Source organism: Eucalyptus grandis, chromosome 1 (assembly GCF_016545825.1).
Source record: "Eucalyptus grandis isolate ANBG69807.140 chromosome 1, ASM1654582v1, whole genome shotgun sequence".
Classification (NCBI taxonomy): domain Eukaryota; kingdom Viridiplantae; phylum Streptophyta; class Magnoliopsida; order Myrtales; family Myrtaceae; genus Eucalyptus; species Eucalyptus grandis.
Window position 1 is genome coordinate 39,392,677 of NC_052612.1, and position 19,238 is coordinate 39,411,914.

General features: G+C 41.4%; 2 protein-coding genes across 2 annotated transcripts; one reads left to right on the plus strand and one right to left on the minus strand.

Moving 5' to 3' along the window:
- Positions 1 to 9,537: 9,537 nt before the first annotated feature.
- Positions 9,538 to 11,638, minus strand: LOC104441724 (protodermal factor 1). The gene is made up of 3 exons (XM_010054925.3): positions 11,410 to 11,638; positions 10,603 to 11,029; positions 9,538 to 10,175 (listed from the first exon to the last, which is right to left on the minus strand). Exons 1-3 carry the CDS (start codon positions 11,579 to 11,581, stop codon positions 9,839 to 9,841), a joined length of 936 nt encoding a protein of 311 aa, XP_010053227.1. The 5' UTR covers positions 11,582 to 11,638; the 3' UTR covers positions 9,538 to 9,838.
- Positions 11,639 to 16,626: 4,988 nt separating this feature from the next.
- LOC104457272 (taxadiene 5-alpha hydroxylase) lies at positions 16,627 to 18,926 on the plus strand. The gene is made up of 3 exons (XM_010072213.2): positions 16,627 to 17,599; positions 17,811 to 17,998; positions 18,621 to 18,926. The coding sequence occupies exons 1-3, from the start codon at positions 16,627 to 16,629 to the stop codon at positions 18,924 to 18,926; spliced, it is 1,467 nt and encodes a 488-aa protein (XP_010070515.2).
- Positions 18,927 to 19,238: the final 312 nt, after the last annotated feature.

Here is a 19,238-nt window from a genome sequence, read left to right on the forward strand (position 1 = left end):
AATTAGGTTCTCAAATTTTCAAAAAAATGCAATCAACTACTAAAATTTGTCAAGTTATTGCAATTAAATAATTTCATTAATTATATGCAGCTTAAATTTTTAGATCGCAAATGTTAATAATAAACCATGTATTAATCTAATAACTCAAGCATTTAGAATAATTGGTTGTGACTCCAAAATTCTCTCATAGTATTAGAGTTCGAGGTCTTAAGTTTGAATTTTTCAATATCCCATTTACCTTTTTAGTTAAATGTTCACACTTAGTTTGGCAAAAGAAAAACAAATTAAGCATGAAGAAAAGTGTGAAAATAATTAAATATTAAATTACGCATTTATCTAATAATTTGAAGTTTTAGAATACTTGGTTGTGGTCCCATAAAATCTCATGGCACTAATTTGAAAGTTTGAGTACTTAATTATGCTTTCTGAAAATTTTACGATCCAATTATATTCTTTTCATAAGCTTTAGAATTTTTAGTACACTTTTTATAAAAATATATATATATAAGGAAATATTTTTAAAAAATGCAAATGTGCAAACGTTGGGAGTGGGGCGCAGTGCACCTGCAATTGGGCGAAGCTGTCGGGGGCTGTGATTTGACCTTGGGGTACGAGCGTTATTACGGGTTCGACCTCGTCGTGTGGCCTAGTTTCGCTTTCATCTCACCGACAGATATAAATTATAGGGGAATTTGGAGTGGGACCCACACCACCTGGTTCTGTTCTTACTCTTTTTAACTAATTCATTTGTTCCTCTCAATCTTAAAATTATCGCTTTACTGAAGAAAAAAAAGAAAAGAAAAACGTAGTTGATTTGATTCGTTTATCTAGAGCCTAGTACGTCTTATATATATTTCCGCATCGGGTGAATGACACGAATCTTTTAGAAATTGTCATATAAATATGCGTTGATATCTCCCATGCTAGAACTTTTCCGCTTTTTTTTTTTATGAGATTTAAACGGTCTCACGTTCAAGTTCAACGCATCCTGCTAGAAGTCAACCCTTTGAAGTCGGGATCTTCGGGCGCTCTGAAACCATTCGTGACCAAACGGAGAAAACCATGTGTTACAAAGGAAAAGCCATTAAAGCAGTGGGAAGAAAGAGAGAGAGAAAGAGAGGCATCGATTCTCTTTATGTTTGGAGCAAAACCCGAGCAGTCAAGTCACATGACGAGCGATGTACCCGCAAAAACCCCCGCACGTTTTTAGGCTGGGCGGAGGCTGAGCTACTGCGTCCGATGCATCGTCCATTTAATGCAAAGATCGGCCCGTAACTTCTTCTCCACGATCCTGTACAGCAGCCGATCCGCATCCCCCACATGAACCGTGTGGATCTCGCGATGCTCGCGTTCGGGCCATCGCCGGGAATTTCAGTGACGGGGGGGATGGTGTTGGGCGGCTGGCGAGCAGGGATCGGTGATGTGTAGTCCGGAGGCCCGGCAGGAGTAGGGCCGTCCTCGCTTGACATGTTGATCTCTCCGCGGCGCCCCTCTCTCTCTCTCTCTCTCTCTCTGCATTTAATACCCGTTGAAATGGTAGCAGCTGGGCATCGTCGTTTTATTTCGGTGGGGTTCAATCTTGTGCTGGCTTCTTAGCCGATTCCTTGCCTCTCTCGAAACAAAAGCCGGTTCGAGTCCTTTGGACCACGGCAGATATGGCACGACAAAAAATCAAGCGGGCATCCGAATACGCGCAGGATTTATGTTAGGAAAAATATCACAAATAGTCCATGAACTTTCATATAATATAACTATTAACAAATGTTTCATCTAATCATTTTGTTTGTTCAAACCGTTAAGTGATGACGTGGAGTATTAATTGATGACGTGGAACTAAGTTTGATTACTAGAATTATGAGTCAATAAATATATTTAAAAAAGAAAACAAATTAGGAATCAGCTAGATATGAGAGTACTAATCACAAAAGCATAGAGAATAAGTGGTTTGTATCTCTTTTTTGGATGATGGCCACAATTTGACATGTTTTAAAGGTAATTTCCATGTGGATATTTCACATATCTTTTTTTATTTTATATTTAAGAGATTAAAATCCATGTAAGTCAATTCCGTTAACTTGGAATAACTAAATTAATCAATTTTCAAATAGTCAGGGATTAGATTAGACATTTATCGATAATTCATAAACCAAATTAAACAAATTAACAGCCTTTTCTCTTCTGAGGTGCTACTACTGTGGGTTGGAAGGCTCATTGACTTCGGGGACTAGATTCGATTCCTCAAACACTGATGTTGCTTTGCTGCTGGACCGTTTTGTGGGTTGCCGTAGTTTGCTATCTAGACTCCTTGTCCTTCTTCCTTCCTATTTAATGCCACTGTTTGGCTACTAGTTAATACTAGGTGGCTATTTGGCTATCATAGGTTGGTTTTTTTTGTTCTCATTTTCTCTCGACACCCTTTTACTCATTTTGACATGTTTGTCTTTATGAGTGTAAGTTTTTTGGTGCCGAGAACCCTCTATTGTCTGGTTTGTGGTTTAAATTCAATATATTACTTATCTTACTAAAAAAAAAAGAACAAATTAAAAATCGAGGGACGAGATTACACATTAAGTAGAAGTTTAGGGATTGTTTGTGACATTTTTCCTTTTATGTTAAGATGATCTGACTTGTACGATGACTTTAACAAGTAGTCGACATCATGGGATATTAATGCCTATTGTAACATTATTCGGCCATATGTTTTTTATTTGTTGAGGAGCCATGATATGGCATCATGAGCTATTTTTTGGAAACTGTAGCAATATCTTTACATGGACAGTTGCCATTGGGATTATTCAAATAAAGCGAATCTATCTTATGCTCATCTCCAATCATTTTTCTCTTTGGTGCGCAAGTTGGCTGACATTCAGGGCACGCTTCTCTTCTAGGCGACGCCGTACAAGTGACCCTCATCCTCTCAAGCCTTGTCACTCAGCAGCCATTTTATTATTATTTCTTTTTATGAATTTTCCAAATGCGGTCTATTTTTTTTTTTATTTTTGGAATTACGGATTAATTACAGATGCTTTTCATTTAATTATATTCTCCTCGGAATTTGACAGAAATGATTGCGGGGACAATGCCTTCCCTGCATGACAAAGCGCTTCGAATCTTGTTTCGCATTTAAAAGAGAAGTTTATTGAGTAAAGTTGGTTTATTAGTGTAAGTTTGGTGGATAGTATTGGCAGCTGCCGGACGTACTTATACCTATAAGCTCTTACAAAGTATATGGACGTCGCTTCGGTTAATAAAAGAACAATTCTATGTCTCTTGATAATTGCATGTGAGATTTTCCGAGAAAGAAAAAAGATTAGTCTTTGAATGTTGCTTCCGCTTTTGGCTTCATTCTCAATGGAAATAAAAGAAAAAATATGAAAAATAATGCAAAAAGATGTCGTTTTACTTAAGTTTATTCACATTGGATCATCAATTGTACCACATAGGGCAACATGGGATGACAGGACCGTTGTATTAGTAATTTCATGTGAAAATTGATGAAAAGTACTACATTAAAATTTCACACAAATGTTTAGGTTTAAATTAGAATAATTGAAAGGTTTAATAATATATCAAAATCGGTACAAAAGTTTAGGATTGAAATGCTATTTTTTCCTACTCTCATGTATTTCAACCTTAAAAATGATTCAACTAAGAACAAAAGGTTAGGAAAATAGCGGACAATTTATGATGCAATCAATTTTTGTTTAGAAATAATATGATACTAAAAAAAGGCTACCTTAATTCAAAAATACTTATCTTTTTGTTTCCAAAAAATCATTTCACTTTTCTACATAGATTGCGAAAGAATGGCTAGTTTTTGCATGTTGAAATCCATATACATGTTGTTCAAGCATGATGTATTTTAATCACTGCCAATTAAAATTGCGATCTCAAATGCTATAGATAATAGAAACAACAAACATACAATTTAATTTGACAGACGAATTTTATTACCTCTACTATTCTTTAAATTCACCCTAATTCTCTCATGTATAATTTCTTCGGTAATTCTACGATTCCAAAGCGGTATGACACCTTTATAAATGGTTCGCTGTGGAATTGAAATGTAATAAATCTCAAACTTCTTGACTCACCCAATTTCTTCGCAAACAAAGCCGCACATTGGAGGGCTTCCCGTCCAGAAAATAGAAATTGAGGGGCTTCAAGTGCGACACGTAGGCTGTCCCAGTCGAGCGACACGTCAGCAAAGCAAGCCATATTCCACGCTGGCGCGCAATATTGGGTGGAGGGAAGTGGAGGATTAGTTGGGATGGTCTGTACCACTGTGCTAGAACAGCGACAGGAGCAAAATCCCACGTCAATCGCGCAGCCTCCGTAGACTGTTACTAGGATCTACTGTGGATTGTGCCGACGGTAATTAACTAATTATAGGAGCCTACCATAGCTTCGTTTTAAATTTGAGGTTTGAGGGCTCTAGGGTTAGGAGGGCTCTAGGGTTTGAGCCTACTATAGCTTCGTTTTACACAAGTATACAAGGCACCTGCTAAGCATACAAGATAAAAAAATGTTTTCAATTATACACGACTCTAGTGTCGAAACGCTACAAATTTTTAATGCTCAATTGCTTAATGATTGCCTATGGGATATTTGTTAACAATGGCCATATTGAAAAAACTATTAACAAAATTCTTATTGTCACTCTCCACAAATGGTCCATCAAAGGTTGAGCCCCATAGCTTGGGGCCTTGCATGCCGATGTGGGGGAGAGCTTGATGGATACTGAGGATCGAGTGCTAATGTTGATGATGGGTGGCGACAACAAGATGGCGATAAGGCCAATGATCAGAAGAGGTGTGCACACATAAGAAAAGAGAGAAGGGGTTGGAGGTCAAACGTAGGGATTGTTATATAATAAAAATCCAAAGTTTAAGTTGATAAGTGGAATGAGATCAAATATATATAAATAGTATTTAAATGTAGCATTAGATTTCGGTTTGATTATTTCTCCAAATAAGTTAACGTGCAAGAGGTATATATGCCCTTGTAATTCGCCAATTATAAAAGCGAGTGGATAGAGTTTCTTCCCATCAATGAAGTAGGCGGACATTGCTTTCATTAGACATTATGCCCCCGAAGACTTTAGAGAATTGACAAGAAAATATCCATCCTTATTTCAAAGTCATTTTTATATAGTTGATGTCAGGACTGTTCAACCAGACAGTGAAGCGACTTACACCAAAGTCCTTGAATAAAACCTTTGAAAAAAAGTATTGTCTTGTATAGGGAAAAGTATTAAAAAAATAATAATAAATATTTTTTAATTGTGTCAATTTAATTCCAAACTTTTTGATTTGTTGTCAATTTAGTCATTCCAACTAATTTTGGCCGAATTTTGTCGACTTGTTGGTTGCTTAGGTTGGCTAACGTGGACAATATTTAATAATATTTTAATTTTTTTAATTTTTTTTTCCTTTTCCTCCTCCTTCCTCTAGTTGGTCGTCGAACCTCGGTGCCTAGCAAGAGGCGATGGTAGGTGAGGTTGAGGTCGACCTTGCCCTACTAGCGAGCCTCGAGCCCTCACCAAAGGTCGTGAGGCCTACTCATGTTGGGCAGTGAGGCTTGCCTTGGTTGAAAGTTAAGCCTCGTCGACCATGGGCAAGGCCAAGCCGTCTAGGCCGATGGCGAGGTCAAGCCTTGTTGCCCGGCGCGAGTAGGCCTCCCGGCCTTTGGCGAGTCGACCTTGCCATTTTTGTTGCCTTTGGGCGGTTGCCGATGTCCAAATGACCGGTTGGAGAAAAAAGAAGGAAAAAGAAAAAGAAAAAGATATTAAAATATTATTAAAAATTGTTCATGTTGGTGTAAATCTTGTCACGCCAGTTGACCAATACTCAGTCAGCAAAATCCAACCAAAATTAGCTGAAATGACTGAATTGGCACTAAATGAAAATATTTAAAGTTAAATAACACAAATAAAAGATTTCTTACTAAATTTACATGAATGTAAAAGGTTTATGATTTTTTTGAGACCTTTCCCGTCTTTTATAATTTCCCACAATAAAGTCAGTGGTTTCGCTATCTATACTCACAAGTCACGATAGATTAGCTTCCATATAGATGCAAATAATTTAGTCGAGGGAAACATGACGTGGGTCGGACTCCAAAGCGAGACGCAAATCGAACCAGAGCGGGCTCACGCGGCTCGCCTTTTGCATGATGAAACCACACGGTCTCTTCATGGTTCAGGCATGGGACCGATGGTTTCGCGTCGTTTCCCGAAACGAAGAGATCGATTTTCCTCCGGCTCACGACGTTTTCGATCGGCCCACGACTTTAGCCCTGGCAAGTAGCAACGTGCTCTCGGGGACCCGCCCCGGCGAATGAAATTCAAACACCGACACCTTTTTAATTCCCCACGTAAAATTTTCTTCTTTTCCTGACTAAGGCTGTCCACATTTCTCTCGTTTTCGATGGGTCTCTGTTCGCGTGCCCCACGTTTTGCTTTTCAAATTGGCGACTTTTTCCCGGCCATTTCGTTACGCAACGCGAGCCGTCAAAATCGACGAGCGATGACAATCGGACATGACCGGCGACATCCTATCGAAGCGGTTTGATTCGGACCTCGATGCCCAAGTAACGCATGAAACGATTGTACGATTAAGATTCGCCTAAGATTTGATGTTTTTTCGATCTAATCTTGTTTCACCAAAAGTGACGATGAATTATCCTCCGAGAATATGAATGGATCATATGTATTGACAAATGTTGCCAAAGGATCCTTTCATAATTTTGGATGGGAAAATAAATGAGAACAAATTCAAATGTGTAACAACCGGAGGCAATAACGACTGGCCATTAAAATTGCAGAAAGTAAAGAGAAAAATAAATTTGAGAGAAGGTTGAGTTTTTTGATTCATTGAGAATTTTAGAATGAGGACAATTGGAGTATTTAGAATCCTCTACTGATAATTACTACAACGGTTACATATAATAATTATTAAAATAAAATTGAATTCCTAATTCTATTGGTCGTTATAAGAAATTACGCAATCTCCTATCATGTAATAACATATCTCCGCTAGAAGACATATATCTAAAATATCTCTATTTGATAATTATCCTTGATTAAGGGTCTCCTTAAGAAGTGATGTTTGCTACCGATAACATTATCGAAGAGTTGTTAATTCTCTTTAAATTGCTAACTATTTAGTTCATCGATGAATTATCTTCACCAAACTCTGTCATTATTGATTAAGTCTATCACTTGTTAATTATAATTTAAGTTTGGTCATTTTTTGGTGTCAACAGATCTTACTAATCACATAATGCACTTTAATTAGTTCTCAGATTATACCTTTGTAGATGTCCCATTCACTTGTTCTTAGCGACATTTTGGGTTTTCAATTTCATCAAACTCTCCGAGGGCATGTGATTGTCTTGTCCGCGAGCATTGACCAAGGTTCTAAAATCCTTTTGCGCGGCTAGCGTGACTCGATAAACTAGTTAATTTAAGTGAAGTCGTCACGATTGAGACGCATAATCAGTATTGGATGAAACGCTTGATCTCACTCGGCCAAACTCCGGGGGGCCTAGAGAGTTTGACTTCAACATGACAATTGGAAATAGCAAGAGCCGCGTGCGCCCGAGGGATGAGATGACACACCGATCCATAAAAGAGACCCAAATGAATCGTGTCTTAATGACAAATGTCAATTAGATCGACTGTTCAAATACATTACCAATGTCAAGAGGAGGAGCTTCTCATGTTGACGTTTCTGGTGACAACTTTCCCTTTTGACCTTTTCCCTCCGACCAACGAATCAATGACCATAATAAAGGTATATGCTGTTCAGTTCTAAAGATCATCTTTACTTCCCTTCGCCCGCCTCTGTTCATACTTGTCCTTCCTTTTCTTTTCTCGGAAGGTGTTTCTGTTGATTGTGGCTTGAAATGACTTCCATTTAATCTGGAATCTACATGAGCTCCTGAATTTCGGGGTACTCGGCGTGTTTGTGGGGTTATGAAAGTAGAATGATCGAAGAGAGGGAAACGGCCCGCTTCGCGCAAGGACAAACTAGGGTGCTACGCGGGCGCTCTGTCAAGGAGTGGCCCAGCCAGGCTCATGGGGTAGTTCCGAGTAGCTGTTGGGTTTCTCAGTGCGTTAGCCGGCGCCCTGGCCTATATGGGCAGGCGATGGGATCCTAACGTGGTCCCGATCCAAATTTACTGAAATCCTATTTTCAAAACTTATTTTTTTAAAAAGAAAAACTCGTGAGAATCCTGGAGAATTAGGAAAGCTGTCATTCAAGAGAGTTGAGAGTCTGAATACTCTTCTTTTGTGATTTATTCTTGTGGGTCTGTGTATATCTAGGGTCGGGACACATTTAGTATGAACGTCTTGAGCGATTATAATCTTTTCTTTCTTGGATACAGTGGAACCCTCTTCTTGATCTTTCCCCCTTAAAAGGAACTCGCGAACCATATGTAAATCGACAATGTTCAGATTCTATTTCTGGACTTGATTTCTTACTCAAAGTGTCTCGTTTGTTCACACGTTTTAAGACACTGAAGTCAATAAAGCCTCCCATTAAAGGGTTTTTTGGTGCCACCACGATGCACCATCTCCTCTTTGTTTATATGCTCAGTTGGCAATAGCCATTTTTAAGTTTTCTAACCGGCCACTGAACCTCTAGATGGTTTTGTAGGATACTTATCTTAACATATCATCAACTTCGGACGTAATTGTTAGTATGCTTTAGTACAATTCTATGTTCCCCACCTGAGGAATTTGGAGGGAACATGGCTTGTATTCTTCCCCTCATCTAAGCCGTTGGACATCCCCCCGGCCCATCAATAATAAGATCTAGCCGAAGCCCGCAACATTCTTTAGGCCGACATTAACAATCCCAGCCCACCGAACGAATCTCTCTTCCTCTCTAATCTTCTCCCCAAAACAAGGTCTCTACAACTTCTTTTGTGCCCTCACTTGATAAATAAAAGTTTGAAGAAGAACAATTAAAATTCGGTAAGTAACCATCAGCCGTGGTGGCTTTGCTGGGTAGGCTCTTGCCTTTGAAGGAAAAAGTCAGGTGTTCGAAGCCCCTGCAACTTGGCAAACCATTAGGTGTATTACGTGTGGCGCCCTGGTGGTGGGTCCTGGGCTAGCATCACCTGGGGGTTTACGTGGCGGCTGTCGGCCAAAGCGGTTCCTCTGGCACAAAAAAAAAATAATTAAAATTCGGTAAGTAACGAGAGGAGAGTTTGTAACCTGAAATTAATTGGTAGTATGATCCGACAAAATACGGTGATTTTAGGTCGGTGGTTTCATTCATGAGATAGTCAGTTCAAAGCGATAGTAAGTTATGCTAATGAACATCGGCAAGGTAGTACAAAAATTGGTAATTTATTAAAAGCGTTAGTAAGTTACAAAATTACCGAAAATTTTCTTCCTCGAGCTTCAAGAACAGAATTAAATTACTCTGTGACAGGAAATATCTCCCCTTCTTTTGCTATCGTCTTTCATGCACGTTTAATTGGATGACAATTGATGATGAGTTCATGTGGTTTAGTTCACTTATATGATCCCAAACGACCGTTTCCGAATAGCATTCAACAAGTTATTACAACCCTACGAAAAGTAAAATGAAAGTCAAATTAATGTCTACGTACCACAATCCATGGGAAATCTGACACCGACAAAATATTGCTAACAACAATATCATGCATGCTAAGTTAAGCTAAATCGTACACAAACGTACACGAAGCAGACTTACACCTCAAATCCCTGCTAAGAATAAGAGAGGACACCACACGAACACCAACACATATTGCTCCGACAACCTAGAATAGCTTAGATAAAACAGTGATGATCGGTTTCACTTCAATTAGCCCTGGGCTTGAGACGGCCTTCGTTGGCCAGCTTGAAGAGCCGAGCTTGAGCCGACGCAGCTTCGTTCGAGCTGAGGGCCGAGACAAAGCTCTGTCGGACTTGGGCGGTGGTGAAGGGAAACCTGTTGCTAGCTATGGAGTTGAGCAGCGCTGCGGTCCCTTCTCGGTAGAGAGCGCCGAGGCCGTCCGCGCTTGTGTTCCCGAGCGCCTGAATCAGGTTTTGGGCAGCGGGGAACCCGGGGACGGGCGTGGTCACGCGGAAGGCGGGTCCCATCGGCATCACAAACCCAACCAGCCCAATTATCACTCCTGGATTTGATAGATAGTAACTGCAGTTTGTAGCAATAGACATCATCGACCGAAAGCTTGATTAATTAATGTTACACAGAATACAACTATACATGCGAAACAAGAAAATAATAATCAACTTGATCCATGCATATCGTTCATGCATTTTAAGGGGGAAATATACATTGTACTCATGATCCATTTCTTGCAAAATCATTTACTGAAGTACTTTCTCATGCATATTGTGTTTCCTCGAGTTTTTTTTTCTTATTTTGGGTTAAGAGACTCTATAGTCTATACGTAATATTAAGCTAGGAAACTATAATACTATTGCATTCCGTACAAAAAACAACTATAGGTTTTCCGTGCAAATTGAAAATTTGGGCCTAGTTGCCAAAACGCCACTCCTCAATTAGATCAAAATATACCACGAGCGCACGACATTCCTCTTTGTGATGATGAACTTACTTGTAAGGGCGGATGAAGGGATTTATGATAGGAGGGAAACCGAAAGGAGGGAAACCGAAAGGAGGTGCTGTAGGGAAACCGAAAGGAGGTGCTGTGATGGAAGGGAAGCTCGGAGTGCCGGGATCGATGGGAGTGGCCGGTGGCGTCGAGGTCACCGTAGTTGGGGGGCTATCGCCTCCGGAAGTCGGAGATGGATAGTAACCTCCGCTCGGTGGCGAGGTGGTGGTGGGAGTACTCGGGGTCCTGGGATCAACAGGAGTGGTCACTGGAGTCGAGGGTGTGCCTCCGGAAGTGGGAGGAGAACGGTAGTAACCTCCACTAGGAGGCCGCGTCGACCGGCTGGGGTCTTGTCCCCGCGGCGGGCTGCCACAAGATCTGGCAGTCGTCGGCGAAGTTACCCGAGGGGTACTGCCACGTCCGCGTGAACCTGTTCATCAGGTATAAAATTTAAGATAGCGCATAATATCAAGGTGCAAAAATGGAAGGAAAAGAAAAGAACAAGGAGGGGGAAATGAACATGAGATGTCGGGACAATGAATTCTTGAAGTTAAGAGTAAAATCTCCGACATTTCCAGGAGACATACGATTTATGCCTAATACTAAATCGTATATACATCATGACCGAATGAACTCCTCTGCAGGAGTCTCTCCGGACACGTGGTATCTCTTTCATTGATCTTAACAAGGAATAGCAGTCAAACGCACTAGGAGAAATGTCACCAAACCCGTAAGACGTTTTCATGCCAAAACAATCATGACAAACATGTCAGCATCTGGAGATTTCTTCATAGCGAAAACGGATTTGACCTGAGGGAGGAGAGCGAGAGCGAGGGCCTGGAGGAGAGTAATAGGCCTTCCCATCCTTAAGTTCAGTGCCTATGACTTCAACAAGCAAGAAGCTCTGGAGAAGCAGCGACCACCCCACAACCATAACGCAACCTCCCACGAGGGAAGAAACGAATTGTCCTCTTCTTGCCATATTTCGTCACGGAAGGAACGCTTAAGGTTGGGAGGCTACGGATTGAAGGACGCATATGAGAATATATACCTGAGAAATCAGGGGAAGCGACGTTAAGTAGTAAAAATCCATTGGAATCTGAGCGGAGTAAAGATGGCTGGTGGGGATGGACCGATGCGGTTGGTTGAAGTATTGAAGTAGCATTTACGTGCTCCTGTCTCACAGTCTGCGTACAAATTTTTGCAGTGTTCGTACAAATACAGTGCTATAATTAGGCGGAGCGCCGAGTAGTCCTCTCTCCATCTTCAATGGAAAGAACTTGCACATCTCGAGGGATGGAAAAAGTAGCTATGTAGGACACAGTACAATATATCTAAGCTAAGATATATAATAACCATAGTCCCAGTTCAAGCTACTGGAGAAAGTATTTCCAATAAATCATGTCACAAGAGAAAGAAAAGAGAGGAAGAAATGAAATATCGAATTAGTAAGGGGTGATCCACAGAGTTCACTGGCGTCTCAGTGTGTATCTTTTGATAGGATGACTCTTATGACTAGATTGGTGAGGTTCGACATGTAAAGGCACCCCCTCTGTGTTTGCAAATCCACGGTGGACTTCGATATGAGGTCGCAACCTTAGGTCCAAGAAACCCGGCATAGCGACCCTCAATTTGGGTTGCCCGAGGCTGGGTGTGGTGAGCGCAACCCACGCACCCTTGCTATGTTCTGGGAGAGTAAGAGAGAGACCCCCGCCGGGGGGGAGGGGGGAATGGCGGCACAATGGCAGCGACCAGAACGTGTCAAGGTGGCGACCAGAGCACAATTACGGCGGACACTAGAGAGTGGGATTAGGGGTAATTGGTTTCCCTATGGACCGGTTCTCACTTCTCACTTAGGAACTGGGACTGGACTAGAGAGGCCGGTTCCTAGTTTCTGAAAAGCTGGACAGCCCACCAGGTCTTGGAATTGGATTGGACTGGCTAGGCTAATGAAACCAGTGATATAGCAACAGAAACGTACTAATTTTAGCAAAAACAAACAGTACAGACATAATGGTTGAAGCACATATTTAGACGCAATAATCTCACACTAATAATACCATGGAATTAACTCGAAAACAATCTTCTTGCACCAACGTTCCACCAAACCAATCTTGAAAGCACGAACTCAAAACATTTTTGCACTTACAACAAACTAGACAAACAACAAATTTATTGAAATAAGGTTGCAGACTCACTAGATCATGAGATCCAAATTGCAACCGGCTACAATGTTCCCAGAGCAGGAGCTTGGAAAGTCCTAGCCTCGAAATGGGATTGGCCAAGAATTGAGGGAGAGAGGGAGGCATTTGAGAGTTGAGCAACAGAGTGATTGAGAGAGCCGTGACCAAGAGTCAAGTGAGAGAGTGACTGAGGCGTGGGTTGAGCAAGCATAAGAGGCGTGAACAACGTAATTAGGGCTTGTGAAGGATTAGGGCGGGTGTAACCGTGTGAGTCATGCAGTGTGCAACGTAATTGAATGAAAATTTGCGAAAGATTAGGGTATTTACAGATTTGTAAGAAATTAAAAAAAAATATTGGTCTAGTTTGAGTGATCAGGGTTGGTGGATCTAAAATTGGAACCAGACTGGTATTCTTAGAAACTGCTCATAACTAACAATTCTTTTTGTTAATCCCCAGTAGGGAGGGGGCAGATGTAAGTTTTGGATGGAGGCTTTCGGACTGAATTCACTCATAACTAATCTTTTTTGTTTTTTTTTCTTTATAAATTCTGGGATAACCTCACATATCGGAAGGATTCATATCCACGCAAAGAAGCCCCTCTTCGGTGCAACTTTCCATCGTAAAGTTATTGGGAAACCCTTTTGGTAGACGAGCGTTTCACCATCACTTCCGGAGTTATTGGGAAACCCATTGGTAGACAAGCTGCTGAACCATTCTCAGTTTCCCTGCTGGGTGCCTGATGCGACACAGTTTGACCATCCTCCCGAGCACGTGATCGTGCAGTCTGTCCCGTTGAGTTGTCATAGTAAATGCCCCCCTGGTCTCGTTGCTACTGGTGGACGTGGAAGCATCGTTTCCCGAGAATTGAGTCTCTAGGCAAAGCACAGCCGCGTTGTCCATGACGACACCATAGCATCAACCTTGAGATACCTAGTTCGACATTAGGGTCGAGTACCGTGATTAAGTTTCATTACTAGCTAGTCATATTACATTGGTTGTTATATGATATTATTTCATTTCCATTTTTGCTCCCTGAGATAATAAACGCTCCCTAATCTAAACCTTTTTTTTCTGTGTCCGCTCCTTGCATCAATAAAAAAAATGTATCTGAAGAAGCCTTACATGGAGAGGAAGTGAACTGACAAATAATTTATTTCTCTCACGTTGCATATTTCAAGGGAATTCTAGATTAACATTCTTGGGGAAGAAACGTCAGGAATGTCTTTGACAGTATAAATTGAATATTGTATATTTCCGCAGTCTAAAAATTCTGTATGTTACGTGATATGTATGATGAGATATAGTTCCACTCTTTCCAAAATAAAGAAGAAAGACATCAAATGGTTACCATAAAGAAAATTGAGAATTCCCATAAAAAGAAAAATAAAGGCAGCATATGGAATTGAAAGAAGATATTGAAAAGATCACTAAAGTCTCTATAGATAGAGATACGAAGAAGGGAGAAGAAACCATTTTACTCTTTAAGGTGTAAATTCCCTCGTTGTTAATTCTTTCCATACAAGTCATGACCTAAAAGTGAAGTTTCACAAAATTGAGGAAAACCGTCTTTTTATCCTTTCATGTTTTTATATGATTCATATTATTCTGTATGTGCAAATTATATTGAACATTTTCTAGTACAGGAAAAAGTTACAAAAAATCTCAAACTTTGCTCATAATAACAAATTTACTATAATTTTTTTTTGTGACATAAAATATCCCAAATTTTACTAATCGTGACACATTTATCTCAAACTTTGTTCTAAATACAAAAACCCCGAACTTGTATCCGTGTGACACATTCACCTTAAATAATAGGATATTTTCGTTTTTTATTTTTATTTTTTTAATTTTTTTCTTCTTCTCTCTTCCCTTCGCCAACCATGGTGGAGGGAAGTCGGACTCAGGTGAGGGCTGCCCTCATCGGCATCGGGTGAGGGTCGCCCTCGCCTAGGTTGGCTAGGGCCACCCTAGCTGGCGTCGAGCGAGGGCGGCCCTTGTTGGCGTTGGGCGAGGGGTTAGGGCAATCCTCGCTCGATATAGGTGAGGGCGACCCTTGTTGGCGTCTGGCGAGGATGGCCCTTGCCAAATCCAACGAGGGCCGTCCTCACTTGGGCTGGTAAGGGCAACACACAGGCGAGGGCCGCCCTCACCCGACGTCAGCGAGGGCCACCCTTGCTTGAGTCCTGCTTCCATTCGCCATGGTCGGCGGAGAGAAAAGAGAAGAAGAAAAAATGAAAAAAAAAAGAAAAAGGAAAAAGGAAAAACATAAAAAATAAGATGAAAATGTCATTGGTCATAAAGTTTGGGGTAAATGTGTTACGGTTAGCAAAGTTTAGGATATTTCATGTCAAAAAAAAAATTGAGGTAAATTTGTCATTTTGAATAGAGTTTGAGAATTTTGATGATTTTTTCCCTTATAATAATGGATATGGGACCTTATCTTCACCAAAATTCTCCAAAAGTTAGAGCGTACCGGCCCCCTTTTTATGTTTATCTTTGTCGTCCTTAATGGATTTGCGGATATGCGCTCCATGTCATTCTAGCTTTCAATAGTGCAAAACACCCTACGTCTCACTACAAGCCACTGAAGTTTCTCTATATACCTTTTTCCCAGTTCTCGCAATTCATGTGGCTAGGAGCAAGCCTTCTTTTTCACAGATAGAGAGAACCCACCGCCATTAAGAGAATCACAATTCGAGGAAAGAAAGTCGGGTCCATCTGCTGTACTATGGGATTTCTCATCACTGTCATAGATGTCAATTCCCCATCTTTTGTCTTGACACGCCAACTCACAAGAAACTTGCAAACACAATTTTTCTCAAAGACGAAAAACCCTAAAACAAGATTCAGCCGGCGCATCGTATCCCCCGGGTCCGGCCAACTTGACAAGATTCAGGCGGTGCATCAAATAATTATTCACATGCCCCCTTGTTAGTTCACAAAAATGGATTAGAACTTAGGTTCCCCGTCCCTCTCTCTCTCTCTCTCTCTCTCTCTCTGTGTGTTGTAACTGTAGGAGCTGTAATAGATTCCGTTTCTGGGTTTGACTTGCCAAATACGAGAAATGATATAAAATTAAAGGTCAACTGGGATCCTCTAAGCCAGATATCTAGGGATCCTCTGGCCATTTGAATATTCAACCATATTGACCATGGACGGCTCGGAGAATCTGGGTAATATCTCGCTTCTTAAAAATAAGTCAGGATTTCCAGGTACAGCTCGGTGAGGAATGAGACGGATTGAATCTCAGTGGGCGGTGTGGTAATGTTTAGGTACTACGCGTAAGAGCACATGCGTGCCTGCGGGGGGGTGGCGCTACTTAATCATTACTTGGTTTGGTAATCCCTTCTTAATCAAGTCTCAAATGTATATAATGCAAAAAAGTGGGCGAGAATGCGTGTTTTTCCCCCTGAGAATACTGCAAGCTCCACTGTATTTCGATATGATATTGAACTGATTGTTTGATTAATAGGTATGAAGAATTTTTTTTTTTTTTTTTGACATGAGGTATGAAGAAATTGAGCCGATGATTGCTTGGACTCATAATTGGAAGTTTAAAAAAGAGTTGCATGGGCGCTATGCAATGTATCTCCCGTGGACAAATTGAAACATGGTGCCATTAAATTAATAACGAATTCAGTTAGCCTCTTAGATTATAATAGTCATCTGACTTGTTGTAAGAACAGCTTGTTCGATTATTTTATTACTTATTATATGGTTGAACCAGCGGAACATCACCTATATATAGAGAACCCGCATCCTTTCTATCATCACGTTAACCCCACAGCAAACTATAAGCTTCCAAGTTCTCAAACACAACGTCCGCACTCTTTCTTAGCCATGGAGATCAACCACTACATTTCCTCTTGGCTTTTCACTCTCATTTTAGCCCTAGCACCCTTGTTCCTTCTTCTCAAACTCAAGCAAAAATGTGTCAGCACCAAGCACAAACTACCCCCGGGCCAAATGGGCATCCCGTGGCTCGGCGAAACCATGGATTTCTACAGAGCCCAGCAAGCCAACCGGCTATTCGAGGACTTTGTCCAACCTCGCATGGGGAGACATGGGAAGATCTTCAAAACAAGGTTGATGGGGTCGCCCACTGTGATAGTAAGTGGAGCTGAAGCGAACCGGTTCTTCTTGTCCAGTGAGTTCAAGCTGGTGATAAGCTCGTGGCCTTCTTCTTCAGTTCAGCTCATGGGCAAGAACTCCATTATGCAAAAGCACGGCGAGCAACACCGCCACATCCATGGACTGGTCGCCTCTAGCCTTGGCAGCGCGTCGGCGGGGTCTTTAGTGCCAAAGTTGAGCAAATTAGTACAACGCCACCTAGATGCACATTGGAGTGGCCAGGAGAGAATCAACCTATACCACTTCACCAAAAATTTGACATTCCACATTGTGTTTGAATGTTTGTTAGGGATAGATGTGGAGCCGGGAATGCCGGAAATATTTGAGAGGATTTTGGAGGGAGTCTTCATGCCGGCAGTTAATGTCCCTGGAACTAAGTTTTCGAGAGCAATGAGAGCGAGGAAGGAGATAGAGAGCCTGTTTGTGAGGGTTGTGAGGAAGAAGAAGGAGGAGTTGGAGAGGGAGAATTCGGTAGGAGGTGGAGGCGGGAATAAGGAGGGAGAGGCGGTGCTGCTGCCGCGGTACGTGGCGGCAATGTTGCGGGGTGAGATGAGCGAGGAGGAGGTGATCGATAACATGGTGTTGATGGTGTTTGGTGCTCAAGACACCACCTCTTTCGCCATCGCTATGACCTTTAGAATGTTGGCTCAGCATCCACATTGCTATCAGTTGCTACTAAAAGGTGACAATCTCTTGCATGTTTTATGACTTATTTTTTTCTCGTGTCTTTGATTGGTTTATATTATATGATGTTCATTCTATTGTGAATAGTCTTGAGTTTTTAATTAGTGACATTGCATAAAAAAATATGGACTATGTTATTAGAATATTCTCTTGGGTTTTTTTATGTTAGTTTTTATTTTATTAAATAAGTGAACTTTGTTCTTTTGCAGAACATATGGATTTCAAGAGCAGAAAAAGAGGAGGGGAGGATATCAATGGTGAAGATATTAAGAAGATGAGTTATACGTGGAAGGTTGCTCGTGAGACCTTAAGATTGTTCCCTCCCATCTTCGGCTCTTTCCGAGAAGCCATCGTCGACATTGACTACGAAGGATTCACCATCCCGAAAGGATGGAAGGTACGTAACTTCTAATCCAATCGCAAAGTTTCAATCGATAATTTGACCTTGATCGATTCTCATGGAATTAGAACTGATACACTTTAAATGCACTTTCACGACTTATTCATCTCTCAAAGCGACGTGTCGTGATGGTCAAATAAGAAAAGAGCTGTCGTCGCCGTATGGGAAGCCTAAAATTGAGTCTCAAAAGCCTCGATACAACTCCACTTTTGATTAAAAAAAAAAATATAGACCGAGTCCAACACCGGCCATAGTTTATTTTACTCCATATTTATTCACCTAATTGGAAATGAAAAGTCTTGGTACGCCGCCCACGCTCACTTGATTGAAATTGCTTTGAAAAGAGAATGTCCACAGTACATGCACGCTTGTTAATTAAATTAAAGTCGTCACGCGCATGCATGGCAGCGAAGTCATCTGCATCTTTCCTTAACTTGATTTATTAAATGACGGTCCAAGCTGCATTAAAATAAGCCACTTGTTCATATTGTAAACCTTCCCTACCTAGACATTTCCCCGTTTAGCCTAGGATATGTAAATTAGGATGCGGACAAATTCGCGATTTAAAAAAATGCCGTACACAGTTACGTGATTTCATGGAGCCAATTCTGATTTTCAGGTGCTGTGGACGACCTACGGGACGCATCTGGACCCGGAACACTTCCCAGACCCGACGAGGTTTGACCCGGACCGGTTTGACGAGGCGATGCCGCCGTACGTGTACATGCCCTTCGGAGGCGGGCCAAGGGTTTGCGCTGGGTCCCAGCTGGCGAGGATGAACATCCTCGTGCTCCTGCACCACGTGGCGACCCGCTACGACTGGTCCCTGATCCACCCCGATGAGCCGGTCACCTCGAACCCGCTCCCGTATCCTGTCCACGGGATGCCCATCCGGATTTCTCCCAAGCGACGATCCATCGATTGATTCACTCGTGTGTATTCATTTATTTGGGGAGAGATGCAGTTGTATCTTTTCTTTGTTCAAATCAAATTTCAATGAAAGTTCTTCAACAAGTTGCTAAAACTCGCGTGGGAAGTCGATCTATGGAGTCCGATGATTATAGTTTTAAATGGAATTTTTGGGGAATAACGGGGAGGGCGGCTCCAGGTCAAACTTTAAGGTTTTATTACCTAAATCTATAGGGTGGTATTCCCCATGGTACGCTAAATGTAGAGATTACTCAAACCGAGGTTTGCTCTTGAATAGATCCCTAGGACTTTCTCATGGTGAGAGACC

What these genes read in the sequence shown, in the direction of transcription:
- LOC104457272 (XM_010072213.2), top strand. Translation starts at nt 16,627, where the DNA reads ATGGAGATCAACCACTACATTTCCTCTTGGCTTTTCACTCTCATTTTA. An exon ending in CTATCAGTTGCTACTAAAAG is followed by an intron (nt 17,600 to 17,810) that starts GTGACAATCTCT and finishes GTTCTTTTGCAG; the next exon opens with AACATATGGATTTCAAGAGC. An exon ending in CCATCCCGAAAGGATGGAAG is followed by an intron (nt 17,999 to 18,620) that starts GTACGTAACTTC and finishes TCTGATTTTCAG; the next exon opens with GTGCTGTGGACGACCTACGG.
- LOC104441724 (XM_010054925.3), bottom strand. Translation starts at nt 11,581, where the DNA reads ATGGCAAGAAGAGGACAATTCGTTTCTTCCCTCGTGGGAGGTTGCGTT. An exon ending in CTCTCGCTCTCCTCCCTCAG is followed by an intron (nt 11,030 to 11,409) that starts GTCAAATCCGTT and finishes CCTGATGAACAG; the next exon opens with GTTCACGCGGACGTGGCAGT. An exon ending in CCCTTCATCCGCCCTTACAA is followed by an intron (nt 10,176 to 10,602) that starts GTAAGTTCATCA and finishes TACAAACTGCAG; the next exon opens with TTACTATCTATCAAATCCAG.